Source organism: Phoca vitulina, unplaced genomic scaffold (genome assembly GCF_004348235.1).
Source record: "Phoca vitulina isolate PV1807 unplaced genomic scaffold, GSC_HSeal_1.0 scaffold11, whole genome shotgun sequence".
In the NCBI taxonomy this organism is placed as follows: domain Eukaryota; kingdom Metazoa; phylum Chordata; class Mammalia; order Carnivora; family Phocidae; genus Phoca; species Phoca vitulina.
Window position 1 is genome coordinate 35,990,905 of NW_022589714.1, and position 24,791 is coordinate 36,015,695.

The 24,791-nt window shown below is 34.8% G+C and overlaps 1 protein-coding gene across 1 annotated transcript in view; it reads right to left on the reverse strand.

Moving 5' to 3' along the window:
• The window catches only part of CD2AP (CD2 associated protein), a 132,178-nt gene that overhangs the window by 71,711 nt on the left and 35,676 nt on the right, over window positions 1–24,791 (reverse strand). The window contains exons 3-5 of the mRNA XM_032409686.1: window positions 10,518–10,671; window positions 3,920–4,020; window positions 824–944 (exon numbers count right to left, since the gene is read on the reverse strand). Of these exons, the coding sequence (XP_032265577.1) occupies window positions 824–944; window positions 3,920–4,020; window positions 10,518–10,671 (376 nt within the window). The remainder of the gene's footprint in view (window positions 1–823; window positions 945–3,919; window positions 4,021–10,517; window positions 10,672–24,791) is intronic.

A 24,791-nucleotide genomic window follows, 5' to 3' on the forward strand; every position in this document is an offset into this window, starting at 1 on the left:
CTCTCTTTCTCTCTAAAATAAATAAATAGACCTTAAAAAAAAAAAAAACTAAACTCCACAGCAATTCTTAAAAATAAAAATAATTTAAATTCAGCTTTGGGATAAAATGTTCTCTCTTTTTTTTTAAGATTTTATTTATTTATTTGACAGAGAGAGACACAGCCAGAGAGGGAACGCAAGCGGGGGAGTGGGAGAGGGAGAAGCAGGCTTCCCACCGAGCGGGGAGCCTGATGCGGGGCTTGATCCCAGGACCGTGGGATCATGACCTAAGCCGAAGGCAGATGCTTAACAATTGAGCTACCCAGGCGCCCCTGGGATAAATGTTCTCAATCATACTTTTAAATGGTGAGCAAATTTAAGATGAATTTGTGGGTAAGCCTATAAATGAGGGCAATCACAAAATATTAAATGATATTCTGGCTACACAAAAAACTAATTTATTATCTGAATATGAACAAAAACAAAAGCAAGATTTTTTAATTAAAAAATTCTAAAATCTCTGAAGTAGTTATGACATTTGCAAACTCAAATCAAAACATTAGTACATCTTAAGTGGAAAGAAATCAGATAACATAAGTAGTATTAACTCATAATCAGGGTACTAAACTTTTACTTTGGGTTGAAACAGACATCAGGGAAGGAAAAATATTAAATTATTTGCCTAGATATTTAGTTCATTTTAAGTCCCTGTCATAGCTGCTTTTTACAAGTAGAAAAACTGAAGCTCATAGTTCAACAAGAACAGAGTTTCAAAAAATACCAAATAAACATCAGATCATATATAATTTTATTTAAATCTATTCAAATTTTTTAAATAATCTACCTGAATCCTCCTGGGCTTCATGAGTTTCACCATCATCTGTTACCTCTAATTCTTTCACAAAATTTGAGGGAAACAGTCCCAACTTGTTGTTCAGCGTTCCACTCCACCAGCCTTCTTCTACCTGAAAGAGTTCACAACTCAAAAATAATAAAAAGTTCTCTTAAGTAAAATCTTCCCACTATGGGAAAATTAAACTACATTAAGTGAATGAGCACAAAGTTAGTGATGCAAAATAATCCCTCTAAATCTGTAAGAAAATGGTGAAAAATATATTTTAAGTAGATTAAATCTAAATTGATTAGACTTATCATATATGGGATTAGTCATATCAGTAGCATTTACAATGAGAATTTGTAATCAACTGCAATCCACGGTGTAAGTAATTTTTATAAAAGTATCAGATAACCAAGAATAACGTATTAATAGCAGAAAGTAGATAGCTCTCTTCTGGAACATCACTCTTTTAAACACCACTGAGCCTCAATTTGTAATTATTTCAATATTTGTAATATGTTTCATATATTATTTAAGTATATGAAAATTCAGATTTACAAAAAGTTTGATGAATATAAGAATATAACTTCCCAAATGCCACATAAAATTACTAAGCCTTTTACTTAAACAGTGAATCTTAACCCAAGTAAGAAAAAGAACACTCCCCAAACATCAACCAGAAATATCCTCGGGAACCAAACTCTTTAGAAAAATACTTACATTCACTAGTAACAAGGTTACTAATTTTCATGGTTATTTAATACTATTTAATAATTTTTAAAATGTGTAATTTTTACATAGGATGCTAAAAGGTCTTAATAGGTAAAAGAAAAATTTTAAGAGTAAACTATTCACTTAACAGCAGAACATGAAATATCACTACTAGAAAAGGCTCTTTATTTAAAATATGTTTTAAATGTTTTTCACTTCAGAATTACAAAGCAAACTTTAATAAGTTATTCGTCCAACAGGCACTCACTATGTATGAGCCATGGTGTTAACTGCTAGTGAAAGACTGAGAATTTGCATATAAGAAATCTCTGCCCTTGAGTGAAACAATCTAAAGAAGAAAACAAATACTAAGCAGATATTACAATGTAATGTAAGAGGTACCACAACAAAAGTATGAACAAATTGCTGTAAGAGCACAAAAGGGCTTAAAAGATTCAAAAAGGCTTCCCTAAAAAGAAATGACAAAAAAAGCTGGATATTAAAGACTGAATAAGAGTTTTCTAGGTACAAACCAAGTTAAAAATACGGTGACATAAAAATAAAGGATTTATTCCTGGAATATATACAGCTGAAATACAAGATGGCTAGAATACAAACTGTTGGAGGGAGAAATGGAAAGCTCTTAAGACTGAAGAGTTCAGAATTTTTTAGCAGACTTAAGGAGACACCAAAGGATTGAGAGTTCTTCAAACCAAGGTGATGGAGATATACAGACCAAACTGTAACAGATACAACTGAGAAAAACATCAGGAAACTTAATTGTCTACACCTGCAATCCCAAATTGGCAGCAACTGAGTAGTTAGGGTAAAAATAACCTTGTAATTCCCATAAATTAAGGAATTCCTAAGAGGCAGGATAGTATAGCAGTAAAGAATAATGACTCAAATTGTAGATTCGGATTCTGGCTCCTCTGCATCCCATGCATATGGACTTGGGCAAAAATGGCTGAAACAAGATCTCCTATCCCACATGATCATCTACAAGGTAACCTTGACATTCCACCAAAGATGGTCTTTGTTCCATTGCCTTCAATCTTGCTGGCTTTTGACATGCTTGTAGCCAATAAAATATGGTGAAAGTGACACTATCACTTCCAAGGTCAGATTATAAAAGGCTATCACCATGTTTGCTGAAATGTTTATACTAAGAGCCCTGAAATGGCATGCAATAAGTCCAACTATCTTGGGGCCTCACACAATGAGAAAGCCAAGTCAAATGGAGAAGCTACCTAATAGGTCTCCAGAGGCAGTCTTCGAGCCTTTTAGGTACCAATCACGTCAGTTAAGGCGCCTTCCCATGATTCCACCAGCACCCGAACTTTGAGTCTTTCCAGTTGAGCCCTCCAGACATCTTGGAACAGAGGCACAAGCCATCCCAACCGTGCCCTATCTGAAATCTTGAGTCACACAACCCATGAACCTATTAAGATAGCTATTCTTGGCTACAAAGTTTGCACCAGCATGTTATGCAGCAACAGTAACTAGAACAGCCCATCACTTATCTTCCATGACTCCATCTCTTCATATATAAAATGGATATAAAAATTCCTGTCTGCTTAGGTTGTTTAGAAATTTAAAGAAAATAAATGTGAAACACTTAGCATAATGCTTTAGACACATAGCCTCAATAAACATTAACTATTATTATTACCACCTGGTAGAAATAAAACAGAATTGTCTCATATATATTGGAATTTAATATAAACATTAAGTGATAAATTATATTACATGATGTTATGAATCCCCATGACTATATCTGATATCAAAACATATACTTTGAAAATGGGATCTTCAGCTGCCAAATGAAATTTTTAATATTCTTTTAACGGTAAAAGAAGAGATATGAAAAGTTATGTGTACCATCTTTTTAAATCTCACTGTAATATATTAAAATGTGGGAAAAGTGTTTTTGGTTCACATTTGAATGTGACAATTCAAACAAGGCAAAGCTTTTAAAAAGATTCTGTTTTTTGTATCCCTCTGCTATGCAGAAGGTAAAACTGCTTCTATTTTACTGCTTTGGGCCTAAAAGGAATTCAGAATCGAAGGAAATGTTTATTTTTATTCTTAGCTACTTAGATTACATTAATCTTCAGCTTAAAAATTTTTATTCCTAAAGTCAACACATACAAATACAGTACACAAATAACCAGGTGTAGTAAGAATTTAAAGCTTTATTCCAACAGGTAAGACAACCTTACATTAAGACATTAAAGAAGCATTTTAAAACCTGTATCTTAAAATTTTTATAAAATACAATGAAACTGGCAAAAAAATTCTAATGAAAAATTAATACTCTTACAAAGCAGTTTTCTAATACCCAGAGCATCAATTCCAATTGCTGCTTTATCTCTAGCATGTTTTCCTTACCTCTTCACTAATATCAATAATATCTCCCACTTTCAGCTCCAGTTCATCCTCATTTTGTGGAATATACTCAAAGAGAACTTTACACTGACGCTTCTTGGTCTCTAAAAGAAGTGACATAGTAAAAAATGAAGTTAAGAAAGATCATTAAAACAAACAATAGCACCTTTATTTACACACCATATTTATTGTCAAAGAATTCATATGTATGAATAAAACAGAACATGTAAGCATTCTAAGCAGCTAACCACAATCAGTTCTGGCTGGCTTTTCACCTTGCCCCCACATTATGCATGCCAAAATAAATTCAAACCAAATACAAATAAGGTACATGGTTCCCAGCCATGAAATCTATTTATACATCTAATCCCACCAATTAGACCAAAGTAAAATATCCAATGCCAATTTTGAAACTTAAAATATAAACAATAAAAGACACTGTTGGCACAACAAATTTTTTCACAGACAAGCTGTCTTCCAAGCCAGTAATTTTCAGACTACTTCCTGATCAAAGTCTGGAAATACTAAAAATGCACTAATTTAAGAGTGTCTGTGTTAAAAAGCCACAAAATGAGAAAGTCCAAAATGTATATTAAGAGTTCTATTTTCTGACATATAAAAATCAAACTCACCTAGGTAAAGATAATAATTTTACTTAGTTTTCAAACAAGTTTCATTTATTCAAATAAGTGACAATCATTTATAACCATCCAGGCTTGTGGCTCTCAACTTCTTTCAAACTCTAAGAGTTGAGAACTCAGATTCACCCCCATCTTTAAAACTGACTCATTAAAGCACCTATGGGTAGACGATCAGGTAGAACTGATTCAAGGATAACTTCTTGCTATTCAAAGTATGTTCCTCAGACCAGCAGCAAGAAATGCAGTATCTCAGGCTCCACCTTGGACCTACCCATTATGAACTGAACTGTGTCCTTGACTATATTGGGAGGTGGGGCCTTTTTGGGGAGGTAATTACAGTTAAATAACATCATAAAAGGGAGCCCTAATCCCCACACACACTTAATTGTGCACATGTGCATGTGGGCATACACACACCAAAGGCCATGTGAGGATACAGGGGAAAGGCAGGTACTTGCAATTCTGGAAAAGAGGCCTCACCAGAATCCAACTCTGACAGCACCTTGATTTTAGAATTCTAACCTCCAGAACTAAGAGAAAATAAGCTTCTGTTATTTAAGCCACCTAGTCTGGGGTATTTTGTTATAGCAGCCCTTGCAGGCTGAATCAGAATCTGCAGTTTAAGATCCCCTAGATGATTCTTAATCTTGTACTCAGTGATCTAATTATACTGATTTCTAATTGCTTGAAAATGACAAATCCTATTCCTTCTAAGACTTAAATATACTGTTTTTTGAGGCACCTGGGTGGCTCAGGCAGTTAAGCGTCTGCCTTCAGCTCATGATCCCAGGGTCCTGGGATAGATCCCCATGTCAGGCTCCCTGCTCAGCAGGAGAGTCTGCTTTTCCCTTTCCCTCTGTCCCATCCCCGCTCGTGCTCTCTCATGCTCTCTCTCTCTCTCAAATAAATAAATAAAATCTTTAAAATATATATATACTGTTTATTTGGCCAAGGACGCTTTACTTTAATCCACAGAGTCCACCTTTCTTGGGCTTCAACTCATCTTCAGGTCTCAACTAAGAAGAAACCTCTTCCCAAATAGCTTTCTGAATTAGGCACTCTTCCTTTGTGTTTCTATAGCACTCTGTACTTACACTATTTAATTCTGTAACCTACCTGTTACTGACAACTCACTTCTTCCTTTTTATTCTATCATAATGATTTTTTCATGTGTGTATACCCCATCCTCTGTAGGCTAAAGATAAATGGGCACTGAGTTTAACTGCTTTCTCCCTAGTATCTAACATAGTGCCTGGCCTACTGTCAGGCCCATTAAATATTTTTGAATGAATTAACATTTATCTAGGCCTAACTATAGGGCATTAATTCCAAGAAATATCATGCCAAGAGTATCTACATTCCATCAATCCTTTACAAACACCAACAATCCTGTGACTTTTCTTAAGAAATTAAATACACACTTAAGCAACTAAAAGAATTTAGGAAACAGGCAACAATTAGTAATAAAATACAAATACATAATGAGACAGTAAATATTTAGAGCAAACTACAAATATCCCAAAAATTAATAGAAAGGACAGGTTTGAACTGGAACAGACGTGGAAGAATTCAAAGAAAAATGATCAGAGTTACACAATTAAAGATGAACACAATACAAGAAGGTGGAAAAGACGTGGCAGATATTCTAGATAAAAAAGTTTCCCCAGGGGTGCCTGGGTGGCTCAGTCGTTAAGCATCTGCCTTCGGCTCTGGTCATAATCCCAGGGTCCTGGGATTGAGCCCCACGTCGGGCTCCCTGCTCAGCGGGGAATCTGCTTCTCCCTCTCCCTCTACTGTTCCCCCTGCTTGTGCTCTCTCTGTGTCTGTCTCTCTCTCTGTCAAATAAATAAATAAAATCTTTAAAAAAAAAAATTTTTTTTTTAAGTTTTCCCAAAGAAATAGGAGTTGATAATACAAGGATTCTAAAGAAATTGTTGTTGCTGACAACAAAAGAGAATGCTTAAAAGCAGTCTAGATAGATACAACTTCACTACATCAAGTCATAACCTCTCCAAATAAACTTCTGTATATAGTAAAAAAAAGATGCCATGCTACAGAAGAAATAACACTAGCTTGGAAGTCAGAAGACTTGGGTTCTAGTACAGCTGTCATTTCCTCATTATTTGACCTAAGTTCTCTAGGAATCAATGTCCTGAACTACAAAATAAAAGAGTTAGACTAGACAACTATGACCGTTACTTCAGTTCTGATATTATATGGATCTATGAAAACTGTTTACCAAAACAAAAAATAAATCCAACTGAACCTCCAAAACAATAAAAGAAGCATATTAACATGCAATCAACACATGAAAGAGGTACAAAATAGATGACAATCAAATAGAAAAATCTAGTCTCCAAATAAGAAACAGTTATACCTCAGTAATTGTTTCCTCCATTTCATAATGGAATATCTGATTTTAAAAATGTTTTACAATAGAAGAAACCAAAGAAAGTAAACACTGACCATACTTTTTTTTTTTTTTTTTAAGATTTTATTTATTTATTTGACAGAGAGAGAGAGAGCGCAAGCAAGTGAGCACAAGCAGGGGGAAGGGCTGAGGGAGAGTGAGAAGCAGGCTCCCCGCTGGCAGGGAGCCTGATGTGGGACTCGATCCCAGGACCCGGAAATTATGACCCGAGCCCAAGGCAGACGCTCAACCAGCTGAGCCATCCAGGCACCCCAACACTGACCATACTTTTATAACTAACCTAGAGTTTACAGTATAATTTTTCAAATGTCACCTTTCATCACATCTCAGAGTAAATTTTTAGGTAGTAATTTAATAGTGGCTTTTATGCATACTGCAGGAAAACTTCTCATTTCTTACACTATAGATAAATACAGTCCCTAAATACTTTTGGAAGTTGAAGTGAGCTTGAGAAAATGTGTCCATTGTAGTTAGCACTTCATAGGTGAAGGAGAAATGATCTACATTACTGAAAAATTCTATTCTGCTCAGGGTGCACTTCACAGAAAATCCTATCATTTGATAATCTTAGGCCTTTAAAAAAAAATGTAGCTTGCTTCTTCTTAATGAGTATGAATATCTTTTAAATAACTTAAAGTAGGGCGCCTGGGTGGCTCAGTTGGTTAAGCGACTGCCTTCGGCTCAGGTCATGATCCTGGAGTCCCGGGATCGAGTCCCGCATCGGGCTCCCTGCTCAGCAGGGAGTCTGCTTCTCCCTCTGACCCTCCCCCCTCTCATGTGCTGTCTCTCTCATTCTCTCTCTCTCAAATAAATAAATAAAATCTTTTAAATAAATAAATAAATAAATAAATAAATAAATAAATAACTTAAAGTAGATAAAGAGTACTAATTAGCTCCCCCGCACCCAAGCATATCAATAACTTTGAGGAGCCTAGTTGTATCATAACCAAAAACTTTGAGTTTGTGTTTTCCCTGTTCACACACTAAGCATAATTCACCAGAGTGTTTTCCAAAGTAGTTTGCAAAATTATTTGCAAATAATTTTTCCCCCAAAGGAAAGAGCCACATTGGATAAAAAATATCTGAACGGCCCCTATTATTACTACAAAATATGAGCCGTTTATTTAAACTTAGGATTTTCTGTTTTATTTCCTATTTTAGGAAAAATAGAAAGTAACTTTACTTTTTTAAGTTGCTTAAACAAAATTCTCTACAACATTATCTCTGTGCCTGATTTTATAAGGGTCTCAGCAGCAATGTGACCTGTACCAGTTTTTGCTATGAGATGTGCAAATTTTTCTCTTCTATAACTTTAGCAACTTATAGTAATTGTCCTGGAAAACATTATTCTGTGCTCACCCCAAAAAACACCTGTTTGTTTTACCAGTTATTATGGTTAGCTTACACACATAAGCGAAAGTGTGGCTTTGTGACTAGACTTCATGAAATAGCCAACACTTTTTTGGCTTGGGAGACTAAAGAAGAATAGCTAACAAGCCCAGTTTCCAGCTACTTAACACCACAGTATGTACTTGAAACTCTCTTTTTAAGTTGCTTAAACAAAATTCAATACACATGCAGATGCACTTGTCTTGGCATACAGAGATTAAAATTGAACATTCACATTGCAGATTATTTTATCAACTTTTACAATGGTTTTTTTAATTATTAATAATACTGGATAGTAGTATCCACTACTATTTAATATTAAAATAAACCACCTTTTGAATAACTGGTCTATTTTGTGAACTAAGGATATGATACAAACAACAACAACAAAAAATCAGATTAAAAAAAAAAAACATTAGCTTGCTTTTCCTGGAAAATCAGTCTGAAAGCAAAAACAACCTGCATCCTGTTTTACATGTTAGCTAGCACCAAATTACCAATTTAGTCCTTGCAAGAACATGCACTTAAAAACAAGTTATGGAGGATCCTCAGGAAAAAGTCTGATAAACCTCCTGGCACCAACTACATAATGGTTTTTCCTTTTACAAGAAAAAGAATTATAACCAGTGTTCTTGAGGAAGGTAAAATTTAGTACGTCTTCTCTTATTAGGAGACAAAAATGAATAAAATAATCATAACCCTGAAGTCCTTTGTCTAGTCTCTACTTAAGAAAACTGTCCTTTTATAGCTCAGTAAAACTAAAGAAAGTGGTAAATGGATTTTATAATAGACAGATGTCATAAATTAACTCTCCAGTGGGCCTAAAAATTCTCCTGTGCACAAAAATTCCATATAGAGGTACACCTGTAGGATATGAAATACTCTCGGTAATCTGTCCCCCAGTCTCTAAAACAGAGTCTGAGCATCCAGGACAATTAAAACTATTGAAACTGTTCACCTTCAGGCAGTAGTCTGAAAGCAGTATGCGTAATATCTAAATATTGTTTGTACAATGCATTTACTGGGAAACAACACAGAATCCTTTAATTGGTCTGTCTTATTGTCATGAAATCTTTTTAATTTTTATGAAAATCTGTTTTCATCTTATGAAAATAATCAAAGGATGACCGAACCGAGAAAGTAAAGGTTTCCCCCAAACTTCACAGACAGTAGCACGGAAGTAGCAAGATATAAGGAGACTCTCTAAAAATCATAAATAGTCTTATATTTGTAAAATGTATATAAACAAAATTTCTTTACCGCAGACTACTTGGTACCACAACGGATTTACAGACCACAATATCAAAGACATTGATCTAAGATAAATATGGTTAAATACTCATTTACCACTTATTAACTCAAATTAATCATGTAATTCAGTATTCAATCTCTCAAGGGGCTTCAGGTCTTACTATGTTAAAATACCATCTGCTCCCATAAATGCTGTATTTTGTACATGTTTAATATTTAATACTTTAGTAACTGTCTTTCCCAATACCGTAAGCTTTTTGAAAACAGCAATATTAGCTGTCTTTTTTACCACTTTCTCACCAGCAGCAAAATAAAACTCAAGAGATTAAATGATCTAAGGTCATAAAATGGACTCAAACTCATGTCTGATTTCAAATGTGGTGCTCTCCCTCTATGCTAAAATGTTCTAACATATTTATAGAGTACTAACTACCTAAAAGGACTGCTGGGCCAATCACCTTGTGAAACTGAATGTCTATATTCAGATGTCCAACCAATGAAGAAAACATACTACCAAAATGCATGCATCTATACTGCTTAAAGATGAGCAGACATCTTAGCATAAAATAAATTTTATTTATGGTATAAATATATAAATTGTATTAAAATAAATTTAAGGCAAAGCAAAAACTATTCAACAGAACCTGTAAGGCTAATAAGAAAACAAAGCCCCATATTTTAATTTCTAATTCCTATAAACAATTGTCAGCAGGTCATGCTCAATTATTGTATGAAGAATGACTACAAGGGCCAATAACTAGTAACATGAGAATATGCAGGAAGTTTCTGCAGTCCACTGCAAAAGGTTAAGCTAATTTTTCTTAACGTAACTTATGAACGGTTATAAAACATCCTTTTGATTTAAACAGGAAAGAAATTATTTACATACTCTTCTTAATGTTTTTGGTTTGTGGATGTGGTTGAATTCCTCCAGCTGGAAGTCCATAGGTGCTTATTCGTTGTACAAGACTTGCTACATTCCCATGTCTTTCCCGTTTAATGGGCAAATTGTCATCCTTGGATTCTGTCTCTCTCTTAATTTCCTATAAAAGAGGAAATCAGTAAATAGGCAAATTAAGTTGTATTTTATTAAATTAAATCCTCAAATGTAAAATACCAAAACACAGGTACAGTGATTATTATATAAAACATGACATCAAATTTTTCTCTGCCCACACATATCTAAAGAATGCAGCACACTTTGGTAACAGTGACTCATGAGTTTAAGTCTTACCAGAACTGGAGACAGACTTAAAGAAAGACAGGCTGAAACACCACCTCCACCCCAAGATACAAAGAAACTCTGAGATATATAAACAATGAAACAAACAATAATTCTAAATCAGGGTGGGCAAACTTTTTCTATAAAGGGCCAAATAGTAAAATATTTTAGAATTTGCGGGCCATATAATCTCTACTGGAAAAATGAACCCTACCATTTGTAGTGCAAAAGCAGTTATATACTTATATGAATGAACATAGCTATACTCCAAAAAATTTTATTTATGGACACTAAAATTTCAGTTTCATGTAATTTTTACATGACATTAAATGTTCTTTTGATTTCTTCCAACTATTTAAAAATTCTTAACTAACATTCTCAGCTCATGGGTGTTATAAAAACAGGAGATGTTCAGATTTGGCCTGTGGGCTGTAGTTTGATGAAACCTGTTCTAAGTCATAGTTCTAACAGAAGATATGCAAACCTTCATGAAAAGAAGGGGCGCCTGGGTGGCTCAGTGGGTTGACCATCCAATTCTTGATTTCAGCTCAGGTCGTGATCTCATGGTCATGGGGTCAAGCCCCAAGTTGGGCTCCCTGTTCAGCAGGTAATCTGCTTGAGATTCTCTCTCCCTCTCGCTCTGCCCCTCCCCCTGCTCTTTCACACTCTCTTTCTTTCTCTAAATAAATAAATCTTAAAAAAAAAACCCTCATGAAAAGAAGTATGCAATTAAAAAAAGACAAATGGAAAGTCATTCCATGTTCAGTGATTAAAAGTTCAATTATTATAAGGATATCAATTCTCCCTAAAATTGATGCAATGATGCAATGCAATCCCAATAACTGTACCACAGATTTGGGAGAGCAATAAACTGGTTTTAAATTTGTATAGAAAAAAACGCAAAGAACAGCCAGAATACTTCAGGGAAAACAAAGTGAGGGGGCTTTTCTTTTTAATAAGATATAAAGAAAAACTATATGATACTATAATTTAGACAGTGTGGTACTAGCATAAAAAGACATACTGATAAATGAAACAAAATAGTCCATAAACAGAAAAGCTTGACTTATAACAGATAAAAAGCAAAGAAAAACACATGATGGCTCATAAAACTAATATTCCATATTTAGGGGGTTGGGAGAAAACTGTATTCCTATACCTCACACATTTGATAATAAAACTTAAAAATTTCTGTTTATTAAAAGTAGACATCAGAAAAGCAAATCACTAACCAGAAGATATTTTTCACATACAAAGTTAACAAAGAATTTGTTATCTCTAGGTGTTTACATCTACCACAAGGTTAACCAAGTTGTTACTCTCTAGCTGGTAGGATTTCAGACAATTTTCACTTCTTTATACTGTTCAAAATTGTTTCATGTTTGTTTTGTTTTTAACAATGCATATTATCTTAACAGTGAGAAAAAGAGTTTTTCATTTTGGGAAAACTATTTCACTGGTCAAGAATTGTGAAAAGTTATTAAAGTATAAATCGTGGAAAATACAAAGTATTTCACAAAATGGGCTGCTTCATTTTTATTGGTAATTCACTTAAGGAAAAATACTCCAATTTGCTATTAACACATGGGATATCAACACCTGAAAACCTTAAGTTTTCAGACTGCACTAAGTATATTTCAAACTAATAAAAGCATAAAATTTTTGTAAAGAACGGTACTTACACAACTTCAACATGCTAAAAAGTATTCATTTTGAATTCTTCTTACTGTCTCATGAGCTGCCCACATTTTAAAAAACTAAAAGTCATATCTCTGAGGGCTATTGTTTTCTAATACAGGGACCAAGAACTTGGCTTGCCATTCAAGTTTTGTTCCTCTAGGAAAGTAACTCCAATTTGACGAAATGTGATTAAGAGTACAGGTTCAGGAGACAGATGACCTGGTTATAAATCTTGATTCAATCCTGTTCACTGGCTATATAACTTTGGATATTTGTGTTATCTTTTAATAAAAACTTACCACATGTATAAATATATTGAGACAATGCTTCTTGTTTCTAAAAAAAAAAAAACTTACAACATATTGCTCAAGACCTAGAAACATTTTAAGGACCTTCAATATTCTCAGAGACATAATCACATCTAAGAATATTAGATATAATAAATCTTCTGAGGGCATAAAACATAAAAGGAAAGGCGGAATGTGAATTAGAAGTATATAGACTACACTGAATAGAGAAGACTCAGGTTTACAACCTCCCAAATACATAGTGCCAACTAAGATGTTTAATCACAAATATCAAGTGACCTCAAAGCTCTAAGTAAAACTACAGATAAAGTTTGCTTTGAGCTCCACCTCCTCTTCCTCTGGAACCTCTTCTTGCTACAATCCACAACCACCAGATACACACACTCACTCACTCACCAACCTAATTTTCCCTAGTTCCTGGACACACAGTGCCTCCAAATTACTCTTTGGCTATCATCTTCAACAGCAAATCTCACTGACTCCTATGAAGTGTTACTAAGGTGTCCAGTGTTTCTTCCTTCTTCTGCCCTTTACTTCCTTTTACCTAACCAGCCAGTAAATAAACTACTAACATAGTAGTATCTATTTTCTACCAACTTCACTTCCTTTCCTAACTTTGAAAAATGACTCCAGGAAATCCAGTAAAAAAGAATCCTCACTTGGGAAGTATCATATATTGACAAACAAACTCAGAAAAACTTTGAATTTCGCCCTACAAATGAGAAAAACATCCTACAAAATAGGTAGTATCAATGCAAAATTGGCCAAGAAAAAGACAATGTGGATAATCTTCATATAAATAAGAATGCAATTACACTAATTTGTTCCATAGATATGCAGTAAGAAGAGGCAATTTAGAGGGAGGCAAGAAATACAAGCAAATGAGAGGGAGCTAAAAAGTTTGGAAAGGATACAGTTATTCTTCATCTATTAAGATAATCAAAGATACTTAACTCTGCACTAACCAAAAACAACTTAAAAGATGACCAATAAAATTCACAAACCACTTCTTCATGTTTTAATATATCTTCATAATAATTTGGTTATCTAATCATAGCCAATGCATGATCATAATCTGAAAAAAGAAAGCAATTAATTTCTATATCACAGAATTAAATAAACATCACAAAGAATAATAAAAACCAGATTAAAGGGCAAGAGTCTTTTTTTTTGTTTCTCAAATGAAAGAGGTCATCCTAAACTGAGTCACAGTTCTTATGCTAATTAAAATTTAAGGAATACACTTAATGTTTTTAATATAACATTAAGGATTTCCAAAAGTGTTATTAAAACTAGTACCTCCAACTTTACAAAACATAAATCAGAAGACATGGAAAAGTGATATTACTAAAGATGTATGAATATAAGCAGAATTAAATGTTTATTTAAGATGTCCACTGTTTTAGCTTTGGCTGCATCCATTAGACCCATGTTTGAAAATGAGGTTTGCAACCTAACAAAAATGGTTTACCCTATTCCTAAAGTTTTTATTTTGTTTTTTTAGAATGTAAGTAATAGTATATAAGGAATCATGTACCTCAAGTCATTAGATTTTCATTTTTATGTCTAAATTAAATCAGGTAGTAGCAAAGAACCTTTAAGTCCAAAGTGAAAAGGACCAACAGGAGAAAATCTCCTTAATATGAAATAAGTATACACCTCCTGAGTGCCAACATATCAAAATCATGAAGGAAAACAACAGATATAACAGGACTATTTTGAAAGTTTCTAAATTTATTCTTTCCCGCAAATATGCTATTCTCCACACAACTGCTGCCTCTCCAACTTGGACAAAGGGCCTTCCTATTGCAACTGCCCCTCCCCCACTGGAAAAGACAAAAGTAGGAAAAGAGAGAAAAAGTTATGTACATTCATTGTCAATGGAATCCTACTCCTTTCTCTTTTTCCATCACAAGAATGGTAATGACAGCCAAGAGAAGTAGAGTGGGAAAGACACTAAATAAAGAACTCAGACATACTACACTGAAAACACCCCAGTAATTTATAATGGTCACATTTTTCATACGAGTTATATGGATTTAAAAATGTTATTTGTGCTTGCAGTTCTAGGATGAAGGGATTTTAGGATAAGAATGGCAGGTAATGAGGGCTAATGTATCTATGACTCAAAAGACATTAGACCTACATGGAGATCCTTCTCCCAAAGCTGCTAGACTCCTTGAGGCCACAGATGACATTATCAAGCAGGCAATGAGTGCTGATCCAAAAAGCAAGATCGGGAGATATCCCAGAAGCCCAGGTTCTGGCACTCAAACTTTCCAAGCTTCAATTATTTCTACAATTTGAAATACCTTAGCAGAAACAAAATGTATTAACTCCTTAAAGGGAAAAATCAGAATTTAACTTTCCAGGTAAGTCCAAGGTAAACATTAACATGATTTATATAATAATGTCTTAAATTTAAATTTATGGTTTAAATATAGGATATAAAGGGGGAAGGAGATACAAATAATTCAGTTAAAAAAATTTTCTATAGATAACAGTCTGTATCTGCTGCATTCCTAAATGTGGAAGGAGGTTGGAGGAGGGTTATAAGGAAAGAAATGTAATTTTCACAATAGCCACTTCTATATTCCTTGAATTTTGTTTCAACATGTATTATTTCAGTGATTTTTTTTTAAATAAAAAATTTGGTGTGCTCACAAACAACAGTGCTACAAGTCAAATTGTTCCAGGGCATTTAGAGAAAGATCTTAGTTGAATGAACACACATTACTACTTCTAAATCCTTACACATCTTTTCTAGCATTACCTGTACTGAACTATTTTGTTAATGCAGTGAACACAGCCTACACAGGATTCAGAATATTATCAAAAATATCCCAAGTCACAGAACAAATTGCTCTTAATCAGTGTGTATAATGTTTTACAGTATATAACAAAATATGTACTATAATGTATCATAAGTATAACTTTGACATTTTATCTACTGTTTTTATTGTAATTCCCAATAAGTTGTCTTCCATTTAGTATTCTGATATCTACAGTTGTTTTCTCATCTAATGTGTTTCAAATAATGAAAGTAAATCAAACACAAAATTTTCTCCTGATATAAAGCCAGCTTCCTGAACTATTCTATTAAGGTCACCAATACAATCTCCTAAAACTTAAAAACATCACTGAGGTTTATCTAAAAGAACAGGTTTCATAAAATAAGGGATTCAAAAATATCAAGGTAACATAAAATCATGTTGACATTTCCTTCATTAAAAAAAATTCTTGGGTGCCTGGGTGGCTCAATTGTTGAGCGTCTGCCTTTGGCTCAGGTCATGATCCCAGGGTCCTGGAATCAAGCCCCACATTAGGCTCCTTGCTCAGCAGGGAGCCTGCTTCTCCCTCTACCTGCCACTCCCCCTACTTGTGCTCACGCGCTCTCTATATCTGACAAATAAATAAAATCTTAAAAAAAAAACACAAAATCTGCATTCTTCTAGAAAAATGTGATATTAAAAAAAACAAGAAATCACTAAGATGCTTCCAAACTAGCCACATACATCAGATCATTATCTTATCCCCATACTGCCATTTCTCTTTAAAAGTAACTTTTTAAAAGTTTTTAAACACACTTAATGTCTGCTTAACCATTTAACCCATGGAATACAGAAATAAAATGCAAGATAAGTTGTCAAACTCCCCAATTTAAAAAAAAAAAAAAAAGACTCAATGAGGGCCGCCTGGATGGCTCAGTCAGTTAAGTGTCTGCCTTCGGCTCAGGTCATGGTCCCAGGGGCCTGGGATCAAATCCAGCATGGGGCTCCCTGCTCAGCAGGCAATCTGCTTCTCCCTCTCCCTCTGCTGCTGCTCGCTCTCTCTGTCAATTAATAAAGTAAAAAAAAAAATCTTAAAAAAAAGATTCAGTGATTTGATTTAAATCTTTTTCTAAATGAGAAAAATATTGCTAGAAATTTATGTCAAAAGAAAGAAAGAAATATCCAAATGACTTTTATTCACTTGCCAGCTCCCAAAAATACTTAAATGTTAAAACTTTTGTTTCCTTGTTCCTTATTATATCAAAAAGTCTAAAACACCTTATCAAGCTCTGAGAACTCTTCAAAAGGAAACAAAATTTCATTTTAAATTTAAAAAGATGGGAAAAAGCAATTCATTTACCAACATCTGAGACATCATCAATGAATATATCCACTTATTTTTTAAAGTAAAAAAATCATAATAACATCATGTAATAACCTATAATACCATCAGTATAAAGCTCACAAGAAAGCTATATCAAAGCTCACAAATAACATCCCTTATCCACACTGTCCTGCAAATACTCTTTAAGTACAACCAATAAAAGTATTTATTAATTTCTTTTAATATCTTATTTCACTCATATTTCTCTGCTTAAGAGAAACTAGCTATTACTACACCATTTCTAAAAGGAGAAGTTCTTTCTATGTAGTGAGTTTTTAGACCATTAAGGATATGCACTTCAATCTCTATTAAAATGCGTAACCATCTATCTGATGGTTACCAGAGGGCAGAGGGTTTGGGGAGATGGGTGAAATAGGCGATAGAGATTAAGAAGTGCACTTGTCCAGTGATGAGCACAGGGTGATGTATGGAACTGTTGTATCACTATATTGTATATCTGAAACTAATATAACACTGTATGTTAATTAACTGGAATTAAAATAAAAACTTTAAAAAATGCATCACCATCTAGATGGAATAGATCAACTGTTTCGTTAGTCCTCCCACTTAAGTACAGTTAAAAACTCTAGACATTACATATTAAAAATAAACAGATAAAAATATTCTGGAAGTGGAGAAAAGGAGATAGATCAGCCAAGAGAGCCCAGGTTCCTCAGAACCTGGTTAGTGAGCGGACAAGGTTTTCTTTTTGCCTCATATATTCTAGACTGAGTACTGGAGAAACCAGCAACTGTTACTGCCCATGAGAGGAGAGGAAAAAAGCTCCAAGAAAAGCCTGCTCTCTCCAGCAGAAGGACCAAGAAAAGGGTAACCTAGCAAGATGGAAACCAATCTACTGTAGTCAAATAATACAGAGAAAACGAAATCAAACTAGCAGGGAGCCTAGACTTCCACCCTCACCAGGCTGTAACCAGACCACCCACTCACCACCACTACCCCATTTTTCCAGCCAGCGTGGTGTCAGACAAGGCCAAGTGGAGAGCCAAGACTCTCGTACCCACCAGGTGGGAATGAGCCCCCTTCTCCTCTCTGTCAGTGGAGGCCACAAGGCAGCACTAAGGAGGCATACCTGCCCTTTCATCAAGGGGGATTCAAGGACTAGTGAGCCGCAATCCTACACCACTCAGCAGTAACAAGCAGCTCTTCCCTCTACAAGTGTCCACAGAGACAGAGTGGGGAACTAGACTTGGAGGTAACTCATTCTTTTTTCAGCACAGCTTTTCTCTTTAGTAAGATACAATTTAAATGTAGATCCAAGGTCCTCAACCAATGTTATGATTTTTAAAAAATTACCGCCAATACTTCTACCAGGACATGAACACAAATCCTCAGCTTTAAATAACATGTCCTGACAAATGTCGGCTTTCTCTCCTTTCTCAGTAACTAACTTTCCAAAGGCATTTTAGTTGAGCCCCTTTATCTTCTTAGAACTACCTTTTCCATTCCAAAGAACTTAACAAAAAAAATTAATTTCCACCAGATCACTTCTCTAAATACATCCTGACTCCAAAGGCCATGTTCCTTTCCTAATGTCATGCTATCTTCTTGACATAGCTCTAGTAGAAAAGACCTATCAAAATTAGTTTTACCCTAAGGAGCTAGATCTTACACAAATCCGAACACATTAAAAGCTTTTTTATTGTCTAGCCTCTCACACACAGTTGGTCCACTTTTAAACAGACTTGATCTGTTCCACCACAACCACCATGAAGACTATAGATTTGGTTTAGAGAAATAGGCTAATCAAACTAACTGCTTGTCCCATATTTTCTCATTTTAATTACTTTCTTCTTTATTTTTGTCCTTCCTTAAAAACAACTAGCTTTGGGGCGCCCGGGTGGCTCAGTCAGTTGAGTGTCTGCCTTCGGCCCAGGTCATGATCCCAGGGTCCTGGGACTGAGCCCTACGTCAGGCTCTCTGCTCAGTAGGGGGCCTGCTTCTCCTTCTCCCTCTGCCCCACGCTACTGCTTGCTCTCTCTCTAGTGCTCTCACTCTCTCAAATAAATAAAATCTTTTAAAAAAAATTAACTGCTAGCTTTTTAAAAAGAGAAATTTGAAAAGTTTTAACTTATTTACCTATTTTATTATTGTTTGATTTAACAGTACCTGGTATAGTATAGTCACCAGGAAAAAAAACCTATTTGTTGACTAAATTAACAATTTAGGTAATTTTCTTCTCTGATTTTCCCTTTATGAAATGGATGGGCAATTCCTAAGCAAAAAAAAATAATAATAACAGGATAAAATAATAAATCCATAATGTATCTACTTGCAAAGTACAGACACTCAAAATCTAATTCCTACCAACAACCCAAACAGGTGGGATTCCCCACATTCACACAGGAAGAAATTCATACTCCAGAGTGAGACATCTTTAAGGAAGAACACACAGTAAGCATGTGTGTGGGTACGGGGGAGTAGGGGGTAAGAAGTCAAACAGAGGTCTATACATCCTGACTCCAAAGGCCATATTCCTTTCCTAATGCCATGCTATCTTCTTGACATAGCTCTAGTAGATTGGCAACCACAACTATCATATTAAGCCTACTTTCCTCTAATTTCAAGATCCTTCTCAAAGGGAATTCATTCCTTATCTCCTCTGCACCCTTCTGGGTTTTTCTGGCCAAACAACCTCAAAGATACTTTCCTAGAACACCCAAAGTAAAGTATTAAATGCCATTTTCCACCTCCCACAACTCACTTCTTTTTCTTTCAAAGCACTCATGACTATCAAAATTATCATCTTATTCATTCATTTTTTCATTTTTGTCTTCTCCCCACCATTAGAAAATAAACTCATAAAGAGAAGGGAACTTATCTGTTTTATCCACCATTGTGTCCCTAGCATCTATAAAAGTCCTAATACATAGAAAGAACCTTGGTAAATATTTAACAAATGAATAAATGGCAAACAGAAAAGAATAAAACAATGGAGAGGCAGGGTATGAGGAGGATATGCCACAATATTGCCACCAATCTTACTAAAACATAGCTCAATAGAGAGTGCCTGGGAAATCTGGTTTCTTCTTCTTTTTTTTTTTTTTAGATTTATTTATTTCAGAGACAGAGAGAGAGAGTGGGTGCAAGCACACGAATCAGGGGACGAGCAGACGGAGAGGAGAGAATCTCAAGCCGACTCCCCGCTGAGCAGGGAGCCCAAAATGCAGCTCAATCTCAGGACCCCAAGATCATGACCTGAGCCAAAACCAAGAGTCAGCCACTTAACCGACTGAGCCAACTAGGTGCCCTGGAAATCTCGTTTCTTATCAAGGATACTGAAGAGTCCCATTATCTAAAAGAACTGAAAACCCTGCTGTAACTGCTGCAAGAGACATGTGGTTGATGAAAACTACAGGCTTCAAAAAGAGCTTACTGAGAAGTATCCCTTACTTGGTTGCTGTTAATCTTACTTGCAATAAAGAAAGCTCTTATTTTACTTATATTTAACATAACTCACTACCTGGACTACATGAAATTTTGTACGAAAGCATGTATTCCTTGTGTTATGCCACCGCTGAGATTTTAATGTTGTTACTACAGTATAAGCTATCCCATTCTTACTGATACACTGGGCCTTCTATTTTCCCTATTAAACTTTGTTTTTTAGCACCATTTCTAGGGATGGAGGCAGTAGAAAAACATGAATGAAACTGTTCCATTTTATAAAGTTACCTACAGATAATTTTACACAAGCATTACAAGTCCTGCTTCATTTTCCAAATTATCTCATTATTTGTACATTTTCTGCATGTTTCCATTCCATCTTTAGTCTTTGCAATGCCCTCATGTCAAATCTCAAGTTTAGTTTTAGGGGAAAAAAAAGTTTGTTTCCATAAAATTGCATTTTGAGGAAGCAGTTTGAATTTTCTTCTTCAAGGGTCAATTCTAAAGGTTATCAGAAGCATTTAATTTTGTAATTCTAACATCTTTCAATTATGCTGATGCTACTGGAGAATTTCAATGGCTAAGATTCATACCACTTTGTCTTTAGATTCTTAAAAACAGAGAATGTTACAAAATGATCACATTTCTCCAATAACCAGCACATACTATATAAAATACATTTCTCATCTAAAAACAGGCTGACATTTGCCTATTACAGAGCTATCAACTACCAAGTCCTTGGTCCACCAACTATTACCAGTATGACTTTGGGCATAAATGACATATTCCTTGTCTTACTTTCATAGATGTCAGAATAAAGTGAGAAAATATATGGGAACTTGCAAAGTCTTAACACAAATAAAAGGTATTATGCCTATTAACTATCCCTTTGCTTCCATTCTCACTGCACAACTCTGATTTCCATTACTATACTTTATAGCCTCAACTCTCTCCTCTTTCATAAAACCTTTCCTTCTCACTAAGATTAATCCATTAAAGCATTCTATTCTCCCTCTCCTGTCTCTAAAAACTCTGTGATTTCCCTAGTATCTTTTAAATAGTCTTAATACCTTTACAGGATACTCAAAATGCACAGTACCACTGGCTTTAATCCATACTTTTGGCCTTAAATCCCATTATACACACCCCCATAGAAAAACTTACATTCAACCAAAGTAGTCCATTATTTTTACCATGAAACACTTTGCGCCTTTGTCAGACATAGAGCACACCGACTATTCTTCTAACTTGCTATCTTTAAAGACCAAGTCAAGTGTTACTTTCAACATCTTTTCTGAAAAGTATTTTTTCCAAGATCCTTTAGCACCCATCATCTTTACCACACATTTGACATTCAGCCAATAAAGCACTGCAATTTATCCTTCTGTTTTCATGCTGTTATCTCCCCCAATAAAATAAGTTGTGGGAACTCTTCTTACCACACCCCAAAATACTTCAGACAATTACTAAGTATTTGTTTAATGGAGGAGTGTTTACTTTGTTTCATCTCAATTACAAAGACCCAAAGTGCCAAATATCAATAAGTCACAACACTGATACTGAATCTCAAAGTTTACACGAACAAATAAATCAGACACTTGACTCTCTACTTTAGTCCAAAACACTCAAGTTGAGAATGAGGAAAGATCTGATAAACTAGCAAGTTTCTTCCCAATTTTGGCTCAATTCTTAAAACATTACAAATCTGTGAGGAAAGAGTAGACTATTCAGATTTTTTTATGTGGAAAAAATTTAATTACTGCCTAAATCACATCTGTACAAAAAGTAAAGAGAGACTGATGAAGAAAGACTTACACTGAAAAATCAAAACTTTAAAACTAATGAAAACACAGATTATCTTTAAAACCTCCCTGCTCCCAAGTTATACTGAGACAAGCCACAAAAAGCACTTGTTAAAGAGAAAAGACACATAAGCAGAAGGAAGACAAAAGACTACCATTCACAATACAGAATTCACAGTATTCACAATAAGAAGTACTACAATGAGAATGAGCAAGAACTCAACAAAAATGGACAGAAATATCTGAACAAGCTAGAAACAGGAAAAGAAATTTAAATGGCCAATAAATGTGAAAAAATGCCTAACTTCCCTCATAATCACAAAAATGAAACACTGAAACATGTGGATATTATTATAGATCTGTAAGATTAGAAAGAAAAAAAAAGAAAATCTGATGGTATCAAATGTAAAAGAACATGGAAGAAAAACTCTTTTATACTACTGGTAGGAATTTAAATTGGTGTAATTATTGAGAAATTAGACAATGTCTAATATGGCTGAATATGTGCATACCCTAGGATGCAGCAAATTCTCAGCTATGTATATAACCTACAAAAGGATATTCATTGCAGCATTGTTTTTAATAGCTAAAAAATGAAAAATAGTCCTATTTTACCTCATAAAATGTGATAAAGACCCAGAATGGAACACCACAGGACTGTGCAATCTCTACTATAAAACTACATGTACATTCCTAAACATCTGACCTTCTGGGGGGAAAAGAAAATCATACACACTAAAATACTACTGATTATGTGAAAACTAAATCAAACACTAAAAATATCAGTCATTATGCAAAAAAAAAAAAAAAAGTGTAGGGTTTGGGACATACCAATTTAGACCTATGCAACTTTGGAACCTGAGCACTAAAATGAAAATAAAAATAAGTAACAATAACTGAAACCTTAGAAAATGGATAATAAGTGGGTAATAACTTAAGGCTGCCCAAGCAGATGACAGACGGATTCCTCCATAGCTATTAAAAATTCATAAAAACAATAAAGTAGAAAGGTTGGTTTATGGATGTTAAGACAGTGCAGAGAGAAGAGGAGTCAAAAGATAGAACTTTATATGCTAGGACTGTCAACTTTGAGAATACCCAGGTACAGATAATCACCTTAACAAAAAAAAAAAAGTTTCACTTAGGGGCGCCTGGGTGGCTCAGTTGGTTAAGCATCTGACTCTTGGTTTCGGCTCAGGTCATAGTCTCAGGGTCCTGAGATCAAGCCCTGAGTTGGGCTCCATGCTCAGCCTGGAGTCTGCTTGTCCCTCTCTCTGCTCCTCCCCTAGCAGGCTCGCACACGAGGTGTCTCTCTCTCTCTCATTCTCTCTCTGGAATAAATAAATAAAATCTTTAAAAAAAAAAAAAAGGTTTCACTTAAAAGCTTAAAGAACTCCTGTTTACACAAGCAGCCAAGATGAGAGCCTCTCCCGTTCTTACAGAAATTATAATTCTACACTCTTTATCACAGCTCCCTTTACCTAGAAAATAACACAACTTTCCCATTGTCCTGACATCATTCCTCTATTTACCACTTTTTAAAAGATTTATTTATTTATTTAAGAGGGAGAGCACGTGTACAAGCATGTGTGCAAGTGCAGGGAGGGGCAGAGGTAAAACTCTTCAAGCCGACTCCCTGCTAAGTGCAGAGCCCCACCTGGGACTCGATCCCACAACCCATGAGATCATAACCCAAGCGGAAACCAAGAGTCGGATGCTCAACCAACTGAGCCACCCAGACGCCCCCATTTACCAATCATTTATGAGCTAACTACACAGTGTTATAAAAATATATTGTAGTCAAAGTGATTGTTATGTATCGCATTGAAACCCGTATTAAGTTTTAAAAAGTTGCAACCTGACAATTATGCCAATGTCTAAATCACACAAAATACTATTTGTTTATGCACAGGTAAATATGTATAAAACTATGTATTATAAGGATACATATAATTTCAGAATATGGAGTTTGGGAGGAGAGGGAAATGATAAGGAGGTTAACAAAACTCAATTTTATCTATAATGTTTATTATGAAAGTAACACTCTAAAGCAAAAATGCCAAAATGATAACATTCTATACATAAGTTCATGAATCCTTGGTTCTATATTGTTTTAAACTATTTTTTAAATCATGTAAAGATGAAATAACACTGCAAAGGGACAATGAAATGAACAGTTTGTCATAAAATAAATTTAGTGTGCATAAAGGTTTTTTTCAATAAGCTGCAAAAATTATTTGACCTTTCTATGCATTTTCCAGCCCAACTGGAATATCAATGCTCTTCAGTACAGCTATCTGAAATAATAACAGGGACGTGAGTCTTTTAGAGGAAGCCTGGTTAGTTCTACCATCCACTCCATAGTCTTACATTTACAAGATAACCTACGTACCTTAATGTAACAGTACATTAAGCATAAAAGGCTTATTTTCAAGGGGACAGTGACTTATAAATTCTAACTTTCCTTTAAATCTTCATATACACAGCTGAAGTAATAAAGCCAACTTATTATCTATCACTGCTGATTGCCTGTGGTTAATTTTTTCAATAAAAATTTTACTTTAGAATAATTTTAGGTTTTTGGAAGAGTT